The sequence below is a fragment of the Pezoporus occidentalis genome, unplaced genomic scaffold (assembly GCF_034315485.1).
Source record: "Pezoporus occidentalis ecotype Australia unplaced genomic scaffold, CSIRO_AGI_Poc_V1 ctg11, whole genome shotgun sequence".
NCBI classification, from domain to species: Eukaryota; Metazoa; Chordata; class Aves; order Psittaciformes; family Psittacidae; genus Pezoporus; species Pezoporus occidentalis.
The window spans coordinates 1,490,699-1,515,638 of NW_026912886.1; the positions used below are offsets into that span (position 1 = coordinate 1,490,699).

Below are 24,940 nucleotides of genomic sequence, written 5' to 3' on the forward strand. Positions count from 1 at the left end.
CCCCCCGGGGCTGTCGGGACCGGGGCGCTGCAGGGCACGGTGCAGCTGACGCGGCTGTTCCTGCCCGGCCCTCGCCCACCCCGTCCCTGCTGCGGGAGGCGGGCGCGGCCCGGTGAGTCAGCGCCGAGACGCGGGGCTGGCGGAGGGGCGCCGGGGCGGGCAGGACCCGCCCGGCCCTTTAAAACCCCGCCCGGGCCGCTGCGGGCCGCAGCCGCCGCCGGAGCCGTCGCTAGAGCCGCGCTGCTCACCCCGGCCAGGTGAGCCCGACGTCCCCGCAGCGCGGAACGGAGCGGAGCGGGGGGAGGCAGCAGCAGCCCCGCGGGGCCGGGCCGGGGCTGCGGGCGGGCGGCGGGAGCGGAGCGGGCGCGGGGCGGTGGCTGGGTGCGGCCGCTGCCCTCCCGCGACCCGCGCTCTTCTCTTCCTTCTCTTCCTCCGGCGCTGCGCGGCCGTTAGTTACTGCTCTGTGCTCGGCTTCACGTCGGAACGGGGGCCTCTAAGGGCGAGGCTGCCCTCGGGAAGTTCCATGCGCCCGCAGCACCTCTGGGTGTGGCGGCAGCGCTCAGGGGAAGAGGAACCGCTCCCAAACTCAGTCAAACTGCCCCACATACTCTTTTCCTCTGGCGGAGGCGCACGGAGGCTCAGCTGGGTTAGCGATGGTGGCGTACGTTCACTTTTCAGCCCGGAGCCTCGAAGCGACGCGGCTGTTCCGCGCCGGGCGGTGAAGGCAGGGTTCGCCCGGCTGCGGGCCCCGTGCGTCGGGCTCGGGCTGGGGCTACGGCCCCTGCCCTCCTCCCCGGGTGCGGCCGCTGGCAATGCTCCAGCCGCTGGCACGGGCACAAGAGAAGCCCTTGCGCAGGCAGATGTTCCGGGTAGGCAGTGATCCCCGAGTCTGGCCTTCGATCGCACCCGCGGCGTGTCAGGGAGCCCTGTGCGGTTCCTCGCTCTCAGAGCCAGGCTTGGCAGGGCGCGGCTGTCCCACCCTGCCGCGTCTGTGAGCGGGGTTGCTGAGATCCTGCCGCTGCCTTGTGAGTCAGCCTGGACACCACTTCCCCCTCCTTGAGCAAGGGGAGACAGGGCAAAGGAATGTGGCCGTGTACTTCAGCTGGAAGAAAAGTAAAATGATTTCAGATAGTCGTGCAGAAGTGGGTGGTGTTCTTACAGATGTCAGCTTTAATTCTGATTGATGCTAGTTGTTCTTATGTTCACATTCAAACGCCATATCCATTCAGAGATGCGCAGAATCCAACATACAGGTCAAGAATGAAGGGATCTTTTGGAACCTCTGTGCCTTGAGTGATCCATCCATAGGTGTGCTTGCCTTCTGTTGGTGGAGCTACTTGTCATAAGTAGCCCTTGTGAGTATAGTTTCCGTTAGCTAATGTATCAGATAGTTTGCCTTGATAAAGTGGTTTTCCTGTAAAGTCCCAGAAGTGAGAATAACTTGAATAAGGAGAAATAAAAGTCCTTCATTTTGTATGTGCATAACATCTTCCTGGAACGGAACATCCCAGGCTATTATCAGAGTCTGGAAGAGAACAGTTAAAGTATCTTTGTGGTACAAAGGGGTTTGAAATCCTTTCCTTTAGAATTGATGTTTTCTCCAAATGGTGGCTTTCAGTGTTCTGCTGAACCTTGTCCCAGGTGATCTGGGGAGATATGGTATGTGCAGTTGGTTAGCACGGTATGTAAGTGCATGATTTTGAGTCATTATTCCATGTACAGCAGATACTGCACATCTTCCTCACTCTCCCTCCTTTCCTCTGTTGGACCAAGCCCTAGTTTTTGGAGACCTGACATAAACAGCCTCCAAGTGAAAGAGTTTCCATTCTCTCATTCCGGGGATGCCGTTTCCTTGGCTCAGATGTCTGGGAACACCCATTGCTCAATCTCTGTCTATGAACATATAATAAGGGCTGCTTAAAATGCTAACTCTGCTTATTGAGCACTGTTATTGCTTGTGCATACCTGACACTTTTTGGATGGCTCACATGGGTGTTTTCGTCTTTAATGTGTGGGAGCTGCCTCTGGGAGCTGAGATATGGGACTGGTTTTAAACACACACTTTTGTCACCAAACAGTTATGGATATAAGGTACTGAATATAGACTAGGCCCAGTGTAACAACAGGTTTGCAAATCGGTAATTAATTACTGTGGGGGTCAAGTTCAAAACAGATGCTGTTTCTTTTAGTAGAGCAGCATTATGGTTTACGTCATGTGGATTTAGGAGGAAAACTGCTTGTAGAAACTTGCCTTAGGGTATTGAAGTATTAGTTTACACCTGGAAGGTAGAGATTGATTCCTTTTCCAGTTTATGGAAGAACAAGTTAGTGCAAGTATTTTCTGTTTGCATGTTCAGACCTTCCCAGAACTTGTCAAAACTACATCAGATAAAATCAGTCCCTCAGAGAACAGCGAGAGTCTGTTCTCAGACATGAATGCCTTACAAAGCAGGGTGTGACAAGAGATGGATTTGTTCTCCCAGGAAAGATCTTTCTCTGCAAAGCTTCTTGCAAAACCTCTCATTTTTTACTTTTGCCAGCTTGCTGCTGATGGCTGGTTGGTTGCTATAAGCCTTGTTGTGTGCTGATGATATGGACCTCTCAGTTCCAGCTCAAGTGAGGGTGTGATAGTTCTGTTCCTGGACTCTGTTCAAGTTTTTTGTTCCACCAAGCCTGAATCAATGTTGGTTTTAATTGATTTAGAAGCAGGAGTGTTGCAAAAAGCTGATCCATGGTTGTTTTGTGAAAGATTATGCTGCAGTTGCTTTGCTTCAGTTTTCACTGGTGTTTTTCATTCTTTCTGACAAGCAAGACTACAGGACTTGAGTTGCTCATCTTTGTACTGGTTGTAATGCTGTCAGAGTACAAAGGTTTCATTGTTAAGTACTTCATTTTATTAAGAGTAAACATTAAGGATTTCATGACTCAGTAATACATCATCCCCTTCTAACCAGCATGGTTAATAGTGCCAGTAGCAGATAGCAGCCTTTTACAATTCTGTAGCCAGTCTTTGAAGGGCTGGGCTGGATTTTTGCTCAAGAAATTAATCTCAAATAAATTGATGCATGACTGAATTTCATTCTTTCTCTTATTTTTCTGATTCCCTGGGATCTTACTTTTCCCTTGAAGTAAAGTTACTTCTGTTACATATGCCCAGGTTGCTTCAGAAGATGAAAGGTTTTCTTTCTGTATCCTAAGTGAGGAAAGGTGTGATTACAGCAGTTAGACTACAAAAGCCATCTAATTGTGTTTCTGCATTTTATTCTCATAACACTTGCTATACCTGCTAAAAGGAAGGATTTCTCTGCTTTCTGTCTGCAGGTACAGTACATTTATGGGAGCTAAAACAAAAAATAAACACTTGTTCTATAGTTTTAACCAGATCCCCATGATTAAGAAACTGCTTCAAATTTTGTGCTGGCTCTCTGAGCTGTTGGTTTCAGACTGATCATGGGGTGGAGAGGAGTTTGGTTTGCCTGGGAAGTGTGCCTCAGTGGCTTGTACTGCTTGCCTGGGAGAGGCCCAGCGCCGGCAGAACAGAGACTGATGGAGAATAAAAGAAGAATCTTGACAACCAGTTGCAAGGCCATGCGCAGGCCTGGCTACGCAGTTGCTGGGGGTTGGCTCGCAGAGTGTGGGAGCTGGACTTGGGAAAACAGTGACAGCAATGAAACCAGTGCAGTTTTGGTTCCAGGCTCAGTTGCAATCGGTGCAATGTCAGTGGCCTTGAGGTGTTGCTGTCTTTTCTTTCCTACCTCTCATCAAGCCAACACTTCATTTTTGGATAATGCTCTCCACAGCTTGATCATGGAGTTCCTGAGAAACAAGGTTTAACTTCCAACAGGCAAAATAATACTTGCTCCAGGTACGAACATGAGTGACTAGAAGGGAATGTAAGTGTCAATGTCTGCCCTTTCAGTAGAGGAATTTGAGAGTAGAGTTTTGGGAATATATCAGGCCTCTTAAATATTGCCTCTGGCTTACAACATTTGGAAAAAAATCCTACTTAGTTAAGAGAGCCTTCCAATAAAGGAGTAACACAGCTCTGCCAAACTTCCCTGGCCAGAAACCAGAGCTGAAAAAAGGCAGTGCCTTGTAACATAAGCATATTACATCAGTGTTCATTTCTGCAGTGCGTATAGTCTGTCTCAGGGTTGGGGTTTTCCCTATTTTTCATTCTATATGTTAGCAAGATGTTGTTATGCAGGTTCTGGCAATGGATCAATAATCACAGAATGGTTTGGATTGGAAAGGACCTAAAGGTCCAGTTCGAACCCCCTGCCATAGGTAGGGACACCTTCCACTAGACTAGGTTGCTCAAAGCCCTGTCCAGCCTGGATTATTGATGATGGGTGATGTTGATTATCTTGCCTCAGTGGCTCTTATTTTTGGAGCTATCATTTTAAGAGAGTCCTTGTTACCTAGTATCTGACAGCCTTGTTACTAACTGGTGTTTGTAGATTGTCTTGTGATCCTTAACTAATGGGGAGCCACTACAAAACCATATGCTATTAGAGGCATTTGTCGCCTGTGTCCAGGATTAAACAGCGTTATGACTTTATACAGTGTCTGCATTAATATAAACAGTTCCATTGTATTCTATGAGTACTTGAAGAATCAAGCATCTGATTTAAATGCTACTACTTTTTGCTGCATTTTGGCTTTGAGAGTGACCAGGATATAATGTTTCTGCAGTTTTCCTGGTGGTGAGTTTTAAGCTTGGTTGATTTTGTTTCTAAGGTACAGATTCTCCACTTCCTAAATTTAAGTATTTAAAATGCAGAAGAAATGCATTTTTAAGGCTTCAAGGTAACTTTTTATTGTACAATGGAATTAAGACCTCTCACTGTTGAATTATTACTGGTGGCGTGGCTTGGAAACTCTTAAATCTGCTTCCTTGCTTGGGATTAGCAGGTTCGTTGGAGAGTGTCACTTTCAGTGCTGCAGCCTTTCAGGACTGCATAACACGTTGATGGATTTATAAATACATTTACAAGTCTATTTGTTTTATTTCTTTTTCTCCAGCATTCTTTCAAGATGTCTACTGTCCATGAAATTTTAAGCAAGCTCAGCCTTGAAGGAGATGTAAGTATTACTATCTAAGCAAGAAGAGTTTGGTTTACCTAACTGGCACATCTTGTTTCTTTTGCAAGACTCTCTACCAACAGATGTACTGAGCCATGCAATTTACAAGATTCCACACACCTCTTCTGCATAAACTGGCATTAACCCAGAACCTAGTCAGCAGTGATCAGTTTTCAGCCACAAACCATAGGACAATTATTTGAGGTGACTAGCAAATTACAGGTCTTCAAACTGGCCAGCAGCATGAGCAGTGTTCCTGTGCTGGGCTGTATGAGAGAAATCACAGGACAGACTGAATGGCTAGTTCAAATCGATGGTCTCTCCTTCTTCCAAAGGAATAAGTGAGTTAAGGATGATGAGATGGAAATGTGTTTGGGTTTGCTGACATCTTTTGAGTTTTCATCCCTTGTCCGCCCTGTCTCCCCTCCCCATGAAAATGGGGGAATGGAGAACAGTACTTAATAGAATGAAAATGTTTGGTGTCTTACAGTTGCCACCAAAACTAAACTGCTTCTTGAAAAAACTTATTTTCTCAAACTACTTGTCTCAATTTTTGTTTTGAAAAGTGTGAAGATTCTTGGTTTTGATGGTGTGTTTTCCACCACATCAGAACTTGCTTCATATTTTTATTGAAATACCAGAAAGCTACACTGGTTTCTTCTGTTGCAAAATTAGGTGGTGGGATTCCCAGTGTAGTGTCAGGATATCATATCATGAATTTGTTATCCTGTGATTGTCGTTGAAGAGGAAGTGAATCCTATCCACGCGTTATTTCATCATGTTGCTTATAAACCTGCCATACTTTTAAATTCTATAGCCAGGAACTCCAGATCTGAGGTCAGTACGAGCAAACTTTTTTCCTATTTTTGAACTTGTTGCGAAACAAATTATGCCATATGATGTTTGTGCAAGAGCACTTGCAAAGAAGTGGCTAATGCACTGTAGGTAAGTAGCAAAGCTGATTTTGTACTGCAAAAGCAGTCAGCCCGTCAGATTTCTTGGCCATGTTTGTTTCAATGGAGAATTACTGGAATTATTATTTGAGGTATCTGTTCTCAAGGGCAGAAGTTTTTCTTCCATGGTGCTTCTGAGTAGTTGCACAAGTCAAATTGTAATACTGCTCCATTGTCATCAGAAATCCTGCCATACAGTGTAACAAATATCAGGGGGCTGGTTTGTTCTGTAGGTCCTAAGGTGGAAGCCAGAATCACGTAGTAGCTATGCTGCATAAAGGATATGCTCAGTTCCCCCAAGCAATGATTCAGCAGGTTCAGTGTTGTTAAACGCAGTACTTCAACCACACATTTACAGAATGGTTGCAGCTGAACCTAAGCCCCGTCTTGTGCAATAAGGAATTCTTGTGTTGTGCATCAGTGATGTCGTGATTGATTTGTTTCAAGATGAAGAAACTGGAAAATCAGTTGGAAAAACTCTCGTCTGAAAACATGGTACCAGTACTGTGCGTTTCCTCTGCCCCAGGACAGAGGAAAAGCTGGCTCTCAAACTGCAAATATGCTGTGTGTTTTATCAAGAGTGCAGGATCATCTCACAGTAAAACACTGTCCAGATGACTCAGAAAATACATGGAGCTTTGGATGGGTGGGAGGAGAGGTACCCAACTCTGCTTAGCTCACCAGGTGACTTGCTTCAGCTAATTGAGAGTGCTGGTTAATTAGATAATGTGCCACATGATTGTGTCTACTAATGGGCTTCAGTTTAGTAGTCTTCCAGGCACACAGATTTCTCCTAGGCGACACTTCACATCTCCAGTTCCTGTTGCTGCTAGCAATCTGATCTGCTAACAGGAAAGGCTGTGTTTTGTGGTATGGCTGAGGGCCAAACTGGGACCATTTTTCTAGATTGAGCCCATGGTAAGAGGCAAAAGAAGGAATGATTCAGTTTATTGGTGCTTTTTTGACTTCTCCTCTCCACAGCATAACACACACTGTCTCAGGAGGAGACAGTGGTTGCTGTTGGAGGAATCTGTTCGGGACAGTGAGACCTCAGTAGCATAGAGTCAAACGTAGTTAAAAAAACATGGATTTTTTTTAGTTAAAATTTTTCCTCTTTATAACAGTTTGCATGGAAAAAGATCCTCCAGGGATATTAAGATAGCTTAGGTCTTTCATGAACCTGACTTTGTATTGGAGTTAAGGACTGAAACAAAAGTTTCCAGGGATCTCTAACAGGAAAGCTTAACTGTTAGTGCACTTATGAAACAGCTCTGGCAATTTCAGTGTTGGTCACTATGCCTTCCTGCCAGAGGTTAGGTCTCCAGTAAATTCTGACTTACTCATTGCTAATTTTCCATCTCCCTCTACTATTTTTAAATTCTACCCTATAATCCAAAGTAAAGTGTTGGCTTCAAATCTGAAACACTTAAACAGTCTTTCAGTTAGCTTACTGTAGTCCATTTCCTTTAGATCCAGCCAGAAAACTCTTAGAAGCTTGAGGGTTAGTGAACAAACTTGGAATGTGTTAGGGTTATATACATAAAATATATGTATATTTTCTTTGTTGTAAGCATGGCTGTGAGTGTATTTCAGAACAATACACATCAGCAGAACAGAGTTCAGTGGATCCTGGAAGAATTCCATTTTGATGTAACCCAGTGGTAGTTCTTGAACTTAAATATGTGTCTAAATAGCAGTTAACCAAGAGGCACATGTTTCATTACCTGCAGTGAGGAGAGGGTTACACGATTTAACCTTGAGGTGGTTCTTCTTCTTCCAGCATTCTCTCCCACCAAGTGCCTATGCCACAGTTAAGGCCCACTCAAATTTTGATGCTGATCGGGATGCTGCAGCCTTGGAAACGGCCATCAAGACCAAAGGTGAGGAATGTGGGCTGTGGCTTTGATTCTGCTTGTAAGGTAGAATACTGGCGCGGGGAGGGGGAAAATTAAATTAGAAAAGAAAAAGGTGCAATGTCTCCCGAGCAACATTTCAATATCCTTACTGGAGGATACCTATTTTAGGAGGTGTTGGATCTTTCAGACCTCACAGATGAAATCTTGACTGAGTTAGATTTTGAGCTCTGTAAACACATGCTTTAAGCATACTTTTGAAGTTTATAGCCAGGAGTTGTTGAGCTTATCACTGATGAAAATGTCTGCTTTCTTCTCTTGATCCATCAGTACTTCAAATTCTACTACTTCTCTGCCACTGAGAATGAAGTGTCAGCTTCTGTGGCAGATTTGGGACCAAGTTCTGAATAATGGATTTCTACTGGATTATTGGATTTGGCATTTTTCTTCCTTTCAGCTCTCCAGACAGCTGCATAGGGGTGGTTTGAACATTTTTCTCCCAGTTTTTGAACTAAATACTTATGCATCTTGTATTAATTTGGGTCTGAGAAAGACCTAGAAACAATGATATCTAGTTTCTGAAATGATTTTGCAGTATTTCAGAAGCAGGGCAATGTGAGAGCCCTCTGCTTCTCTGAACCAGGCTCTCAGGTAGGCTTCCATCCCTTTATATCAGTGCCAGGATCCATCACTTCCACTGACTGGTAGGAAGCCATAATGGAGCAGGGCAGAGATGCAGCTGCACATTAAAACCTGGAATACTGAAACAATTAGGAGTACCTGAAGTATGAACTACAACTCTGGAGTAATTCCTTGGTGGTATTCCCAGGGCAGTGATCCTCTGTCCTAGTCCTGCTCTGGAACAAACGAAAGGTGTGCCGTGCTTCCCAGACTTCCTTCAGGCCAGAGAAGCAAGGCTGGGTGTAGCTGGAACTGCCAAGTCTTTTGCCTACATGTCAGGAGAGAGAAAAATTTAACAGCCAAATGGTTTCTCATAAGGAAGAAATGCAGTCTTCCATCGGTGCCAACAAAGCACATGTTTGACTTGCTATGAAATGTGAAACGTTGCCCCTCCCGAACTCTTCCTTTCACAAGATTTCTTAATTTAACTGGAGAAATCCCTTGTCTGCTCATCACCATAGGTTCAGTTCTGATTTTGAATCATCATATGATTTGCTTTTATTGTCAAAAATCCTCTTGCAAGAGAGAGGTAAATGTCATCGTGTTTGGCAGAAGATGCTTTGTATGTATGTCAAGTTTTGTCTAGGCTTAATAATCTTTTACAGCTCTGATTACAGGACAAATCCAAATGTGTCAAATAGACCTTCAGACTTTCAGGGCAGGTACAAACTTACACATTTGAACACTCCAGTTAATTAATGCAAAAGGAAGTTGCAGTATCATAGGCAGTAGAATTGCTTTTCCAGTCAGGAAAGCCAAGGTCATGTTGGGTTTTTCCTTTCTTCCAGCAAAGACAAGAGTTTGCTGAGTTTGATTTTAAGAGACATGGAAACATTTTGTTAGATGATTCCCAACTCTCCAAACAAATAATAGGGAAACCTTTTAATGGACCTGCATGTCTGTGGGATTGAGCTTCTCTCTATTAGCTCATTCTATGAGAGCTTTTTTGGAAAGGTGGTTTTAGAAGGGAGAATCTCTTTATGGTTTTAATACTGAGTCCGTACCATAAAGACCTTCTCAAAGGAAGTATTCCTGGGGGAAATAAAGAATCAGTGTTAGAATCCTTCTTCCAGGTGCTGTTTCCTTGGAATTCAAATGCTTCGTTACAGGATGTTTTGATCTGGTAATACAGAAAATCTATTAAAATATGAACTCTCTAAAGTACATGTGAGTTTTGAAAAGTTAGCATCTAATGAATTCTCCAGTTGTTTCTTGGTAATGCAAACTCCCTGAGGCAGAGTCCTGAATCTCTGTTTTGGTGATGGCATATGAAATGGGTGAAACTTTTTACTGGCTAAACAACAGCTGCGTATTTGTTTCGAGGCAAAGATCTGGAGTATAGTGTCTGACTCTTCTGCTCTATGTAATATCTAAATAGTCTAATATTCATTCACATTCTGCAGATTGATTCCTCAGAGGTCAGACATCTGTTATATACTGTGGGATCTGTGGGAAATACTGTGATGTGTTTACTGGGACTTAGATCTGTTTGCAGAAACTATACTACACAAATACATTGCCCAGCCCTTCGTTGGGCTTTGTGTGGAGTAGAGTTAAATGCAGGGGGTATATATGTATATCCAACAGTCTAGACAGGCTGTTCACACACATGTGCAAAAGTGGTTCTAGATGGTACGAAACAGGTTTGTAGTTAGCAGTAGTTCAAACTAGAGTCTGCCTAATGCAGGTAACTCATTGCAGTTCTGGTTTATTCCTTTTGTAATAAATGTCATTGCTATGCCTGTTTCATTTTTATGCTATTTAGTGGTTCCGTGGTGACTTCATCTAGTGCCTTAGTGTGTCCTTTGTAAATGTTGGCTTTCTGCTTTATAGGATAAGAGGCTGCTTTATTTCTGTATAATGCTTCATTGTGCCCTGTGTATAGATTAGCTCAAGTATAGCAGCCTAAATAGAAGAAATTAACTAGAAGAGTACTAACAGAGCATATGTTAGGTTTCCTTTTAATTCTTTGTAGGAAAGAAGACTGCTGAAGTGTCTCTTTTCTGTCTCAGAGTTATTCCCTAGCATTGAGACTTTGTGTGTCTCAAATAATTTGTTAAATAATTCTGTTGTCAGACTAGGTTATGAGTAGTTTGTCACTTGCAACCTAAACTGCAGCCTTTTATTGAGGTCTCATGGTGTACTATTTTACTCCATGACTGGCAGAGTTCAAACACAGGTTTGTTGTAAGAAATTGCTTAGAAATATGTCTATAATAAATTGATTATACCCAGAAATTGGTAAAACAATGACAAGGTGTAAAGATTGATTTTATTGTTTATGTAGTGTATCCAACATGATACCTGTACCTTTTAACAGAGTTTTTAATGTTATGAAGTGAAAGTTCAGAGGAAATCTGGTGGCATGCTGCTAGCAGAGGATAGTGCCTGAAACCCCCCAGACTGCATCAGCCACATATTCAGAGTATTAATAGTATCAGTAAAGAAATATCTCATTGCAACATGGGTTGGGTTTGGTGAAATCTCACTGAGCAAAACACAGCTGAAACCATTTTTGTCTAATTTTTTCCCTTTGACTCCACTGGGATCTGGGGCTTATCCAAGGAAAATAAGACACTGCAGATCATGAGCTCAGTCAGATAGTCCTAGGACTGTGTTGGCACCAGATGCACAATGGCATTGAGGTCTCACAAGGGCTAATTGCATACATCTCCCACTAATAATTTGAGGTGAGCTACAATTCCATTTCATACACACATGTAGATTATTGATGTCAGGAGTACCTAGATGCTGTTAGGACAGAAATAGCTTTTGGTATTTTGTCTTTGAAGACGAAGTGTAAGAGAAGAGACTTCTAATAAATCAGCTGAATGAATGCATGCCAGCTCTTGCAAAATGAAAGTATGTTAGCTCTGCTCCCACCTTGAAAGCAAAGTGACTGTCCATATCGGATGCTTTGTTCAGAACAATGCTGGTGCTGTTGTTTAGGCCCATGGAGATTCAAGTGCAGTGTCTTTAAACCAAAACAAGTGGCAACTCTAATTGATCGCTTTGGCCATGTTCATTTCCTCTTCTTTTGCTGACTGAGCCATAGAACTGTGATCTTACCAGAGCAGCAGATTGACTCTTCTAGAATTTTCCTGTATTTAAAAAAAAAAAAAAAATAAAAATAAAAATAAAAAAAAAGGAGAGCCACAACATCGAATTTCTCTTTGCCCATTGATAGAAAGGCACTGATAAAATCTGCCCAGCCAGAATCAATTTAGAAATGAACTTTTGTTTTGCTACCCTGAAACTTCCAGAGATTTTAGTGAACAGCAAAGACTGTATGAGCTGCTCTCCTGCTCCACCCCAGCTCAACAGATGTGAGTCAGCATCCTGTCCATGCAGGGTGATTCCCAAGTGTGAAGTGCAAGTACACATAAAGCATATGAATAAGAAACTTGGACACAGTCATTTGCGGTCTTCTATCTTTTCACAATTGTGGTAAAACTTGAAAATGTAATTTGTCTTTTTTGAATACCAAGAATGGTTTAAATTCAGAATTTCTTAAAAAGCTCAAGACACTGGCTTATGCTGTGGCTCTGCAGTGGCTGAAAGGCCCAGGGTACGTGTGTGTGTGTGTCTTTTTCTGGACTGGGGAATTCATTTTCTTTTATAAAATGGAAACACTTTAAAATGTGCAGGAGTAGGTTATGGCCAAAATGTGCAGGCAGCCTGTTTTCAACCCCAAATTTGTAACTAAGACATATGGGGCCTTTTGACTTCTGCAGGCCAGAAGAATGTGAATGCAGAGCAGTGATTTAGGTCTGCTTCAGCATGAGCTAAGGGCATGAGGCTATCAAGTACAATATTGCTTTGTGAAAAAAACATGAAGAGGGTTTCAGAGAACATACTACTATAAAGAGCACGGTAACGTGACAGCTTCTTTAACTCTGTCATATGTCTTTGTAGGTGTGGATGAGGTCACCATCATCAACATCCTGACAAACCGCAGCAATGAGCAGAGGCAGGATATTGCTTTTGCCTATCAGAGGAGAACCAAAAAGGTAACAAAATATGAAGAAATACCAAGTGTTCCATATTCTTCTTGTGGGCAGCTAGGTTTTTTTCAGGGCCTGCATGTTTCACCGTTAACTAGTTGCAAACTGGAGATGAGTATTATTTGGTATATTTCTTTTTGCTGAAGTTAAGGGGTCATTTACTTTGTCCATGCTGCCACAGTTTAGGACTGGTTGGACTTCCAAATTTATTGAGTGTGCACAACTGGGACTGAAGTCTGACTGAAATACCACCACCAGAAGTCAGGATGGGTGACATAGCCAGCCACAGGATTCCCTAGTGAAATATGTAACAGCAGCAAAAAGCCATTGATATGAAATGCCTCAGTTTGAAGGAAAACTTGAAAGGGGGATGACTTAGGGGATTGAATTTTCTGTTTGATTGCTTTGTTGCTGTTAAGACAACTCAGCATAAGGAAGTATTCTGTTTCTATTCACAGAGCTAGCTTAAATAAGGAAAAATTGCAGTTAGCTGTACTACAAACTGCAGATGTGGAACAGAGTGAGTTGAAGCATCGATAGGTACTCTCCTGTCATAAATACCTTGGGTACTGAGAGAGATGGAGAGAAATCTGTAAAACATGTAGAGTTCTGAATGAGTCTCTTGCTATCTGGAAGGCAAGAGCTGTTCTCTTGACTTCTGAAGCATTGAGAAACTTACTATAACTGAAGTTTTGTGCCCATGAAAAAGAGGAAATTCATGTAGTTAGGATTGTGATGAATGTATCTCTTTCAGGTTTTCCAGACCCCAAATGATAGTGCTCCAATAGCAGCCCAGAGTGCTCATCTGAACCCAAATGTAAATCTAGAGTTAAATTTGGGAATGTCACCAACTTTTATGCGCTGCTGATAGAGGCACATGCAGAAGCATGCACAGGTTGGACACATGCATGTGTGCACACGTCTGCACCCGGTGGTCACAGCCTGCGATCACTGGGTATGTTGTGCACAGGAGTGTTCCCTGGTAGTGACATGTATCACTTAAAGCTTTGCTAAAGGTTTTGCATGACCACACAAATGCACAGTCAACAAAATCTGCAGCTTTTCTTCATCTGTTTCTGTCTCACCTTTTTCCTTGCTGCAACCCAAGAGCAAACTGAATTTATAGTTTATCAAGTGCCAAAGAATAAAAGTCTGTAGAAACAATGGAATTTGCAGTGGAAACCACCTAGTGAAAAACAAGTGAACAGCAGGACAGGAGGAAGTGAGATATGAGAAGACATGTAGATATAACTGCATGGTTTTCTTTGGCAGCAGGTTGTGCAGGTTTCTTTGGTGATGTGCTGTATTGTACAGGGCTGCTCGGTTTGTGCCTTGCAGGATTTCATAGTGGATCATTACAGTTCTTAAAAGTCACAGATCTACCTCTGTGTTCATTGCTTTGAGCTGAGCTGTGTCTAATGGAAACCGTCTTGAGGAAGGGGATTTTATCTATGCAGTTGTTCCCCATCACTAGCGTTAATGGAGCTACCAGTGAATACTGGGGCTGCAAGAACTTCTCTCAGCTATTTGGAATTCATGGCATTGTCCTGAAATTTATTAGAGGCATAGGGTGTCTTTGGTGTTTCAGCTGGTGACTGAAGAACCTGTTTTCACACAAATAAATGATGTCTCCAAAACTGAGTTATTGTATTAAAATGTTTCTTAGACTAAAACAACTGGATGCCCCAAACCCCCATTTATTATCCTGATCAATCCATACAGTAGGTGCACACAGTATTAGCATATGTTAATTAGTGTTCTGGATTAAAATAGATGACTGGAAAGGGAACTAAGTGCCTTGGCTCCTTGCCACCCTGGTACCAACTTCTCTGAGGTCAGTTTCTGTACCTCCTTTTCACCTGCCCATCAAGTTCACACATTGAAATGTAGCAATTCCCTTCTATAGATTTAAATTCAGTTTAGGGAATAAATTCATGGCTGTGAACCCCAGACTTGATCCCAGGGGTTTCAGCTTTGTAACTACACCACAACGAAGCTGATAATTAGCTGTATTGAAGTTGCATCTGAAACCCATAAAAGAGGGCATGCCTCTGACTTCATTTGCTACAAATCTGCAGGCATCCTGTGAAGTGAACATACCTGCTCATTTCACTCTCTAGGATTGACTGGCAATTACCAGTAGAGACTTTGACTACGCTCTTCTGGTAGCTTCCTTGAAGACAGGGATAATTTTTCTGTGCTTATGGACAATATTTTCTCTTCAGCTGCTTGGGAACTGGGCCTGTACAGTGGAATAACTGTGTGGTCAGTTTTCCGATGTCTCAGCTAGTAAAGGGCTGGGATAATCGGAAAAACACAAATGATACAGTGCTACTGGGAAAACTATGGGAGTGTGGTGGAGGAACACTGACCACAGGGAATCGGATGGGATCCGTCTTGTGCTTGTTAGCTCCAACAAAGTGTCAGTGCTTCAGGACTGGAGTGGAGCTGTTCTGCTGTGTCTGCACCACGCTTCCCAGCACTTTGTCAGCCACCAGTGGATTTTGTCTTTTTTACAAAGGATGAGAAAAAATTCCTTTGCCCTAATTTCTTTCTTAGGCTTTCACAAAAGAAAAGCTCTTTATGTTCTTTTTCCTTGACAGTTGGGTAAGAAACAGTGTTGCAGGCTTGGAGACTTCAAGCACTACAGGCTGAATTCTCTGGAGATCAGAAGTGAGCTTTAAAGTTTTTCTTCCACCATCCCTCCTTTTTTTACAGGAACTTTCTGCAGCGCTCAAGTCTGCTCTGTCAGGTCATTTGGAGGCAGTGATCTTGGGCTTGCTGAAGACACCAGCTCAGTATGATGCCTCTGAATTGAAAGCTTCCATGAAGGTAAATGAGCTTTGAAATTTAAGTATGTGTTAATTCGAGAATGAATAGGGACTTCATAGCCAAGACCAGTTTTCTAACATATCCATTATTTAAGCTTTTTATAAGTGCTATAGCTTAAGTATCCAGCTACAAGGCATCCAAAATGAGACAAATTCTGAAGCTGTGTGATTTTTAAACTGTGAATTAAATCCTCTCCCTAAGGAAAAAACCAAAATTCATCAGGTCAGGCATAACTGACAAGACTGTTCTGGCTGGTTGCTGCTTCGCTGACTGCTCTTAAAAACTGTAAATACAGGTTCAGAGCACAAAAAGGTCATTAGGAGAGCAGCTGTTAGCTGGAGCCATTAAATCCTCTGCTAACATTTTTAAGCTTAAACACTAGTTTCCATTTGCTGGGTCATATCACTGATCTTGAAAGAACATCCTGTACTAGACCTGCCTCTGTGTAGAACAGGAGGAGGAGGAGGATGGGCATCAAAAGCAGATTTTAGAGAAACAGCACAGCAGTGACTCGCTGTGTTCAGTCTCCTGCAACCACAGGCAAGTGTGAAAGAGATTGTGTTGAGTTTAGAAATGTCTACTCTGCAGGCCACCGAAAGACAGCTTTGAGAGGTGCACGTGCCTGGGCATTTGCCTGTCTTGGCAAACTAAAGTTTGGGTATTTGGATTGACAGTCATCAGTTAAATTCTGAATGTTCTTGATCAGTTTTGGTTTTGTTTTTTTTTAGTTTAGTTTTGGGGTTTGTTTTGTTTTGTTTTTAATAATTAAAACCCAACTATTAAAATATGCCTGAAATCCAGACCACCACAAAAAAACAATGAATTGATTTCTTCAGACTAAGAAAAAAAACAAGCAAGCAATGAAATCCACCCCCCAAAAGAAAGCAAAACAAAAAACAACACCCCAACAAAACTTAAATCCCCAAATCCAAAAATTTAGCCCAGTATGGAGCTGGTAACTCTTCAATTCTGGGCCAAATATCTTCTTTGAGTAATCAGATGCTGCCCTCTTGTGGTTTAAGTAGAGGATAGCTGTCATTTGCTGTCTCTTGTTTTGGGGATTTTTTGTTGTTTTAATGTCTTACATCTGACGCGTTCTATTTGGGATGACCATAGATACTTGATACATACAGCAACATAAGCTATGACATGGGAATCAGAGTTGGATAAAGGAAGGTTGACATTGAGGAGTTAATTATGTTTCTTATGAAATACTTTAGTATTTGGAAAATCTTTAAAAAGATTCCAGATACTTTCCAAGATGATGTTTTTTCACATAATTGTCTCCATTTTCTGCATGTGAAGGACTGCGGCATTGGAAGTTTTCCCAAGATGTTATTCAGCAGACTCCTTTTGGAGTCCCAAGCAAACCACGCCAATATTTGTACATTCATTTTGTAACACCTGTATTGCTTTTCAAACAGTAGTAATGCAGCTTAGTTCAAAGTACTGATTCTTCATTGACATTGATCACAAAAGTGGCTTTGAAATACTTCTCAAATTGTTCCATTTGTTCAAGAAAACATAAAATCTGAGTATCATACTGAATGTATTTTTATTTCTTAATATAGCTAGTCGTAATGCTGTTTCATCTGTGTTTTTGCATTGTGCAATATGTGGAAAATAGGGACAATTCAAGAGGGGATATTTATTAGCTAGAAATTCAGAACGTGCTTAAATCTTTGCTGATTTGGAGACAAGGCCATGGCTAATGATGATGTCATCACTGGCTTTCCATTTATTATGGAGGAATTGTGTGAACCAAGGTGGGAAAGAAAAGCAGGGAAGAACAAGTTGGTTGCTGCCCTTTGCAGGTTAGTAATAGGATTTGTTTTCTTTCCACTGAGAGCACAGGAAGAAATCACACTTGGGCTGTGCTAAGTAGATCTCAGCCAGTTACTCTGGTGGGGAAGACACTGAGTGTTACAGACACAACAAATGCACATTGCCCAGAGAAAATACCTACAGGATTTCAAAGTATTTGGCAGCTACAAATGTTCCATCTGGGGTTTCTTGTGTGCAGTTAGCAAAAAATATCCCTGAGTGGTTGTGAAACTGTTAGACTCGGAGAAAAGAGATGTCTGTAAAATACTTTTAACCATTCAAGTACTCCTATTCATTTCTAGCACTTAACTGAATCATGTATGTGTTGCAGGGCCTGGGAACTGATGAAGACACACTCATTGAAATCATCTGCTCAAGAACAAATCAGGAACTTAGTGAAATTATCAGAGTGTACAGGGAAAGTAAGTTTACTTTGAAAGGTTCAGTGGACTATGTTATCTCACTAAGTTACTCGGATAAGTTTCTCTCGATGTGAATGTGATTATTAGAATCACACAACATCTCTGGTTCTCTGGCAGTTGGACATAAGAGACAATTGTCTACTGAGGTCCTGGATATCTGTGTGTTTTATTTAGTTTCATCTTGTTGCTTGATAGCAAACATTTACTGCTAACAAGTTGTGTCTAAAGGAGTTTTTTGCAAGCTACATGCATTTTGTGCATAGCGACAGAATTAATGGATTTAGATTTATGGATTCTAGGCTGAATAACGTAATAAGAACTTGAATTTGAAACCTATACTGAAGCATGCTTGTAAGTTTATTTGGTAGACCTGCCAGAAAAGGCATGAAATAAAACTTCATAAAAGCATATATTCTGTTTTTCAACTTTTCTAAAGCATGTTATCTGATTGAGGCTATAATTCTTAATTGGTTACAAGTAGATATATGATTTTTCATTTAATATTCCTTATATTTTTGTATTGGTCATTCTGGTTGAGTTTACCACCATTCAGTAGTGCAGATGTCCACTGCCTGTTTATTTCCCTGGGCTTCAGAGCTGAGCTTCACCAGAAATAGATGGAAATGTAGAAAATCGCTGCTTGCTAATGCTTCATAATTGTCAAGCAGTTGTGGAGGTGCCGGCCGAGTCAAAAAGGACAAGCCAAGCCAATGCAATCTTAATGGCTGGTATTAGAAAAAAATATATAGCAGCAAAGAGAATGTTGCTTCTATAAATAAGGTTGCTGTTGAAAAAGAAAATGTGATTTTGTAGCAATACAGAGTATGATCACTTGGAAAGCAATTAAAATGTTTAGACACCAGACCAGAATCTCGCACAGCATTCCTTTGGTTTGTTGTAACAGCTTTTGTCTTTTGCATAAAACTTGTAATTGCAGTTGTCCAGTCATAAATTCAGGAGTTTGACATTTATTTATCAAGCAAGCAAATGTTGACTGGTCTCTAAGAATGATCTAACAGGATATTGGGCTTAAAATAATATCCCCTTCCTCTTAATAGTCTCAGGCTTTCCTGTTATCCGTCAATGACTTCAATGGCATGGGAACTTTCAGCAGTGTTGGTTTTGTGCTATGCAGGCATGCCTTTGCATTGTCTTCCACATGTGACTTAGATTGTAGCTGTTTATGTGCATAAAATACAGTAAAGAAGTATTTGTAGGACACCATTTGTTTTCATTTTGTTTGTTTACTTTCTAGTGTACAAGACAGAACTGGAAAAGGACATTATATCAGACACATCTGGTGACTTCCGCAAGCTAATGGTTGCCCTGGCTAAGGTAGGTCTCTTCATATTTTTCCACTTTTCCTAATGGTAGCCGACTGATGGCTGCCAGCAGAACAATTGGATTTGATTAACTTTCCAATTTCCTTGTGTATTCACTGTTTTTTGGGGAAAAAATATTCAGATGTTGAAGGACAAAGTATTGTGGCATTCATAGCAGCAGCATAATGGGATGGAGCATACTGTTACTCATTTAGCAAATTCAGATTCAAAAAATCAAAGAGAAAAGAATGTGTACATAGCAAACTGCTTACTGCCTATTAAACCTCTTCTAAATACTGCTATCCTTGTCTGAAGGGCAAGAGGTGTGAAGATAACTCTGTCATTGATTATGAACTGATTGACCAGGATGCTAGGGTAAGTGCTGGTAATGACCATTCAATTTCTAAAGTTAATATGTAGCTTTTGAGGACACTGAAAGTAAAAACAGTGTGGGAGTGAGAAGCATTTATAAAAGTAGTTGTGTGTTTTTCAGATTGTCTTGCACAGTAATGTTTGCATGCTATCAAAATATCAGCCACTTGCAACCCTGACACCTTCAGTTACCAGTTTTCACAGGCTACTGACTTGCTAGTACCTATAAAGACACTTGCTGTATAGGCATATTGGGCATGTTGAGAGACAGAGAGAGCCTTTAACAAAAGAAACGTACACACTGTGAGGACAGATTGCAACCAAGTATTTGTGTAAGATTGAGAGACGTATCATTGAACGTAGTGGCTGCAGATGTTTTTTATTACATTTGTATCTGTCAAGAGCAGTACTGCTGAGGTAAACAGAGCTAAATACAGAGTAAAGCTCCGTAGACAGAGGTAAATGCAAAGTCATTAGTCTTAGTTTCAGATCAAATCCATTGATCTTATCCTGGTGATCTACTCAACCGTATGTCCTTTTGTGTTTCTCCCACTGACACAGTTCTAATAGTGCTTGTTTCCAATAGGGAATTGTATAAATTTGCAGTGGCTTCTTGTGGAACTCCTGATATCCATAATTTGCTTTTCATTCTAACCACAGGAGCTCTATGATGCTGGTGTGAAGAGAAAGGGAACTGATGTGCCCAAGTGGATCAACATTATGACTGAAAGAAGTGTCCCCCACCTGCAGAAAGGTACTGTTCAAGGGAGAGATTATTTTTTTTCTCTATAAAAGAAAGTTATATTTTGTCCTAGATAAGGTTGAAATGAGTGTGAGGAGCACACCTAAAACAGTAGATCTCATAAGCCTTAATTCATGTCCAAGCTGTTAATTTTTTTTCAAAACACATTTCTGTAGAAGTGTTAATGTCACAGTTTGTGTAGAGCTCTTATTTACACAGGTGTAACAATGCTCAATTATATGTCATGAACACTGAGAACAAAAATGTGACAGATCTAGAAAACATGGTTTCAGGAGACCTTGAGAAGTCCTTTAGCTTGTTCCTCTGGCCTAGGGTAGCTTCACTGTATCGTGTTTTTAAATCTGTCAGTGAAGACTCTCAAAAGTAGGTGTATAAGAATGTCGTGGTTATGCAACTCCCCCGGCTTGAGATAAGAACAGTTTAGTAACTAAGGTATAACACAAATCACCACTGCTACCACCAATGATAATAATGATAAAGGAAATAACAAGGGAAGAGAATACATCATCTCACCACCAGCCAACCAATAACTCGCTCCCCCCCACCCCCCGCCCGCCCAAGCACCGACCGATACCTCCTCCAACCCTGCAGTCTCCCAGTCCTTCCGGCTAACTCCCAGTTACATCCTGGGCATGACGTGCTGTGGTATGGAATACCTCTTCGGCTAGCTTGGGTGAGGTGTCCTGTCTCTGCTTCCTCCTGGCTTCCCCTCCTCCCTGGCAGAGCATGAGGCTCACAAAGTCCTTGGCCAAACCAAAACATCATTGTTATCAGCTCTGTTCCCAAGCCAGAAGTCAAAACACTGCACCGCACCAGCTATCATGAAGGAGAAAAATGACTGCTACTGCTGAAACCAGGACAAAGAAGCCCATGGAAAAGCCATTTGAAGACTATTCAGGGCCTAAATGTTGTTTTGAAACAACAACATTTTGCTGTTTCAAAAATACTAGTACAGGATTAAGATGGTGTTGTACCATATTATGGAGGTGTTCAAGGAAAACAGGCATGGGAACTTAACTGTTGGCTGCCAAACTTGAGGCTGTACTTCAGATAAAGGTCTCAGAAGGACTTGGACAGATAGTTTTTAATCACATATCTCTGCAGTGCTGTCTCTGGTTTTGATTTGGGTGGTTACTTATACCAGTTCTTTGTCTGGTGTTGATTTCACCTGTTTTCTTTCTTGTCATAGTGTTTGAGAGGTACAAGAGCTACAGCCCATATGATATGTTGGAGAGCATCAAGAAGGAGGTTAAGGGAGACTTGGAGAATGCCTTCCTTAATCTTGGTGAGTTACCCTGACGTAAAGACTAGCTTTAGATAGGATCTTTTCAGTGCTTTTGCAGTGTGTGTATTGTGATAAGGATGGGGCCCAACTTCCTCTGTGTTGTTGGATGAGAAATAAACTGGACATGCTGACATTATTGGATTCACTAGTGTATTTTAGGATATTATAGGTATTCAGAAGTAGTGTATTTTTGCACTCTGCAAAATACAAATCTAGCTTTCCAGATGAAAATACAGATACCTGTGTCTTCTGATCTGTTGTTAGTTCCATTTTTGTCTGATATGGACGTGTAATGTTTCCCCAAACAAATTAAAAGGTTGAAACTGTGGCTGGCGCATCAAGTATTCAATACAGACATAGGCTGGAGAGAGAATTGTGTGTGTGTGTGTGTGTGTGTGTGTGAGAGAGAGAGAGGAGAAGATGGGTGGTGAAGAATGCTAGAGGCTATTATTTTATTGACTGATTTGACACTGAATTGTTTGAAATGGGGAGGCAGAGTATAAGGCTGGTACTGTGGCATGAGATGATGACTAGGATGTCACCAGTTTAAGAGGAAAATTCCAGTTCAGACTAAGGGTGAACTGAGAGCTCTGTAATGCAAATGGAGAATAAACAGAGCTCAGCCTTGAAAGGGAGCCTTCTTATGGATTAGCATACAGGGAGTGTTTTCAGAAAAGAGGTGGCTTATAGAAATGGAAGAATGAATTGTGTGTGTGGAGGAGGGCTAAGCATTCTGAAATTATACTAGTCATGAAGAGAAATACTTTCTCAGATTGTAAGCATTTGTGGCTCTATCACAAGCTTGGCCAAACAACTTACAAGTAACAGCTCAGGTAAAAACAATATCTTTACGTTCCCTGCTGGAGAAGCTTTTGCTGAAAAACTTATTCTGAGTACTTACGTCTTTCAAAATGGCTCCAAGATTCTGCTACTCTGTGTATGGGCAGGATATTTAACTATTCTTATCTCCCTCTTCAGTCCAGTGCATTCAGAACAAGCAGCTGTACTTTGCAGACAGACTGTATGATTCCATGAAGGTAGGGAGGACTGTTCTTTCTTTCTACTAATTTTATTTTTCTTACATTGTTTCATTGAATTTTGATTCCTTGGGCACTTCTATTCATATGATCTGACTGGCATGTGAATAAATTAACAATGAGTTGGATTTGTTCAAAAGCATTAACAGTTACAAGCTTAGACTATCTATTCATATGCACCTGGTATAGGGAAGTATAGGAAGGGGTCTCATAATAATGACCTATATTAGATCATTTGATTGTAATTAGCAAAGGTACACATCTTTTGCAGGTAACCAAGAACTGATAGCTGAGAAAGCTGTTTACTGAAGTGCCCAAATAAGACTCTATATTTGCCTCAAAACATTTTCTCAAGAAAAGGGTGGAAAGAGAAAATGCCTGGTGGCAGGCATTGGGCAATACCAGGAGGATGTCCTGGTGAACCAGAACTGCTGCTTATAGTCTTAAGTAACTAGATTTGTGACTGGAAGTTGGTCAAACACTGCTAATGAGAAAGGTATGCTCATGCTTCAATTCCTGTTTCAGAATGGTGACCTTAGAAAATTTAAGTCATTGCATCTTTTATGCTACATCTCAGTTGTTTGTAGTTGTCTTACCCCTACGTACAGTGGCCTTTCGTGCATTTCAGCTATTACATCTCTAAATGATTGTCTGCTTGTAGGGCAAGGGAACCCGTGACAAGGTTCTGATCAGGATTATGGTCTCCCGCTGTGAGGTTGACATGCTGAAAATTAAGAGTGAATTCAAGAGGAAATACGGAAAATCTCTCTATTATTTCATCCAGGTAAGTTTTTTCAGCTTTCGTTTTGTATCAGTTGTATGGACCTTTGCAGCAGTCCTCACTGGATTCATTGTACGGTTAGAATTCATGGGAGGTGTTGTAGAGGCTGTAGTGAGAGCATTAAGTTGTTATCCATGCTATCCAGTCTACAGCTGGTACAACTCCTGGCCAGCCACCAGACAGGATAGGCTTTATGCCTACGTGTGAGGAAGGAAAATTCTGTTCACCTGTCCTACCTTCAGACCCAAAGAAAATCAAAACCAGAATTGCTCTGTGATTGCTGAATGAAAATAGAGCATCCAAATTGCTGCTCCCTTTCTTTCATTTCAATGCCCAAGGAGTAGGCTTTTTAGCTGGAGTGATTTTTGTTCATTTCTGTAATAGGGCAGGAGCTATAAGAGCTAAGTTTTATTAACTTGGGGCATAGGTAAAGATTTTGTCCATCTCTTTAAAAACTAGTCCTTTCCCCACCCTCACAACAGAATATGGTACATGAATCCTTGTATATTCAACTTCACAAATTGAGTCAAAATCATAAGCCAGAATCTTTTCCTGACGATGTCAATTTTAGATTATAAACAGATTTTCAGAATTGTGAACTTGATGTATGATTTTTGTAATTGTGAGTGAGAAGGAGCAGACTCAAGTCCTTCAGCTTTCCTGTGTTATGTTACTTTTTTCATACCAAAATTTCTCTCCCTTCTTGGCCTTGCATTTGGATTGCAAGAATGATGAACAATTTTAATTCACACATAAATCAAACTCAGTCTAGATAGTCTCCTCCAGCCTGATACAGCTTCCACTGCAAAACTGGTCTGTCCCACAGGCTTGGAATACAATGCATATACTTTCAGATTTTGTGACCATTTCCTCATCTGTATTTTGTACTCTTTCTTCCGCTGCTTTACAGCAAGACACAAAAGGGGATTATCAGAGGGCACTGCTGAACCTGTGTGGTGGAGAGGACTGAAAACTGTGATGGAAGATTCCCAATTCCAGAGACATGCCTTTTTTTGATCTTCATTTTACTGTAATCGTAAAGACAATGACTTGCCTAGCTAACCTTGACTTGCGTTTGTATCTGCACCAACCCCTGCTGTAGTATGCTTGCCGGTGCTGTGAGAGCTTCCCTCAGCCGCAGTGCTCTGCTTGGCTCTGCCAAGGGTCCTAACAGCGTGCAGCCAAGCTAACCTTCCACAGATAAACGAGGTTACAAGCGCTTGTGAAAGACTCTGCCGCTCTGTGCGATGTTTCTAATAAAACATAAATAAAACTGGAGTTTGACTTTAATAATATAGGTGTCTTTCACACATTTAATTTGCAAACCGTGTGAATTGATGTGTATTTCGCCTTCACCGTTCATTTTATGTGCTGTTTTTCCTCCCAGTGTTCACTACTTGTGGGTGAAGCCTCAAAGCCCTTCCCCCGTTTAATGATTCAGTTTCAGAGCAGAAGCAAGACCATTCTCTTGATTCATTTTTTTTTTCTCACTAAAACCTGAGCCCACCTTTCTCTGTCTGTGTGCGAGGGGAGAAGAGTTTTGAATCCCTCCCAGACACTTGAAGCAGCCCGTCTGAAACCGAAGTGCTTCCTTCGCAAGCCGCGGCGCTGGGGCCCGCAGCCTGGCTGTGTCAGACCGGGCCGGGATGTGAGGAGGTGGCAGCGAGGGGCGTTGCTGCGCTCAAGAAGGCTTTGCCGCCGCCTCGCAGGTGAGGGTCGGTGCGGGG

General features: G+C 41.8%; 1 protein-coding gene across 1 annotated transcript; it reads left to right on the plus strand.

Moving 5' to 3' along the window:
- The first annotated feature begins 118 nt into the window (after positions 1-118).
- On the plus strand, positions 119-24,506 carry ANXA2 (annexin A2). The gene is made up of 13 exons (XM_062626471.1): positions 119-257; positions 5,026-5,085; positions 7,819-7,918; positions 12,487-12,581; positions 15,294-15,407; positions 17,563-17,653; positions 18,909-18,988; positions 19,291-19,350; positions 20,008-20,101; positions 21,300-21,395; positions 22,374-22,432; positions 23,094-23,216; positions 24,124-24,506. Exons 2-13 carry the CDS (start codon positions 5,038-5,040, stop codon positions 24,181-24,183), a joined length of 1,020 nt encoding a protein of 339 aa, XP_062482455.1. The 5' UTR covers positions 119-257; positions 5,026-5,037; the 3' UTR covers positions 24,184-24,506.
- The last annotated feature ends 434 nt before the right edge of the window (positions 24,507-24,940 follow it).

Coding starts and splice junctions, on each gene's coding strand:
- ANXA2 (XM_062626471.1), top strand. CDS start 5,038: ATGTCTACTGTCCATGAAATTTTAAGCAAGCTCAGCCTTGAAGGAGAT. Junction 7,919..12,486: donor AACGGCCATCAAGACCAAAG/GTGAGGAATGTG, acceptor ATGTCTTTGTAG/GTGTGGATGAGGTCACCATC. Junction 22,433..23,093: donor GACTGTATGATTCCATGAAG/GTAGGGAGGACT, acceptor GTCTGCTTGTAG/GGCAAGGGAACCCGTGACAA.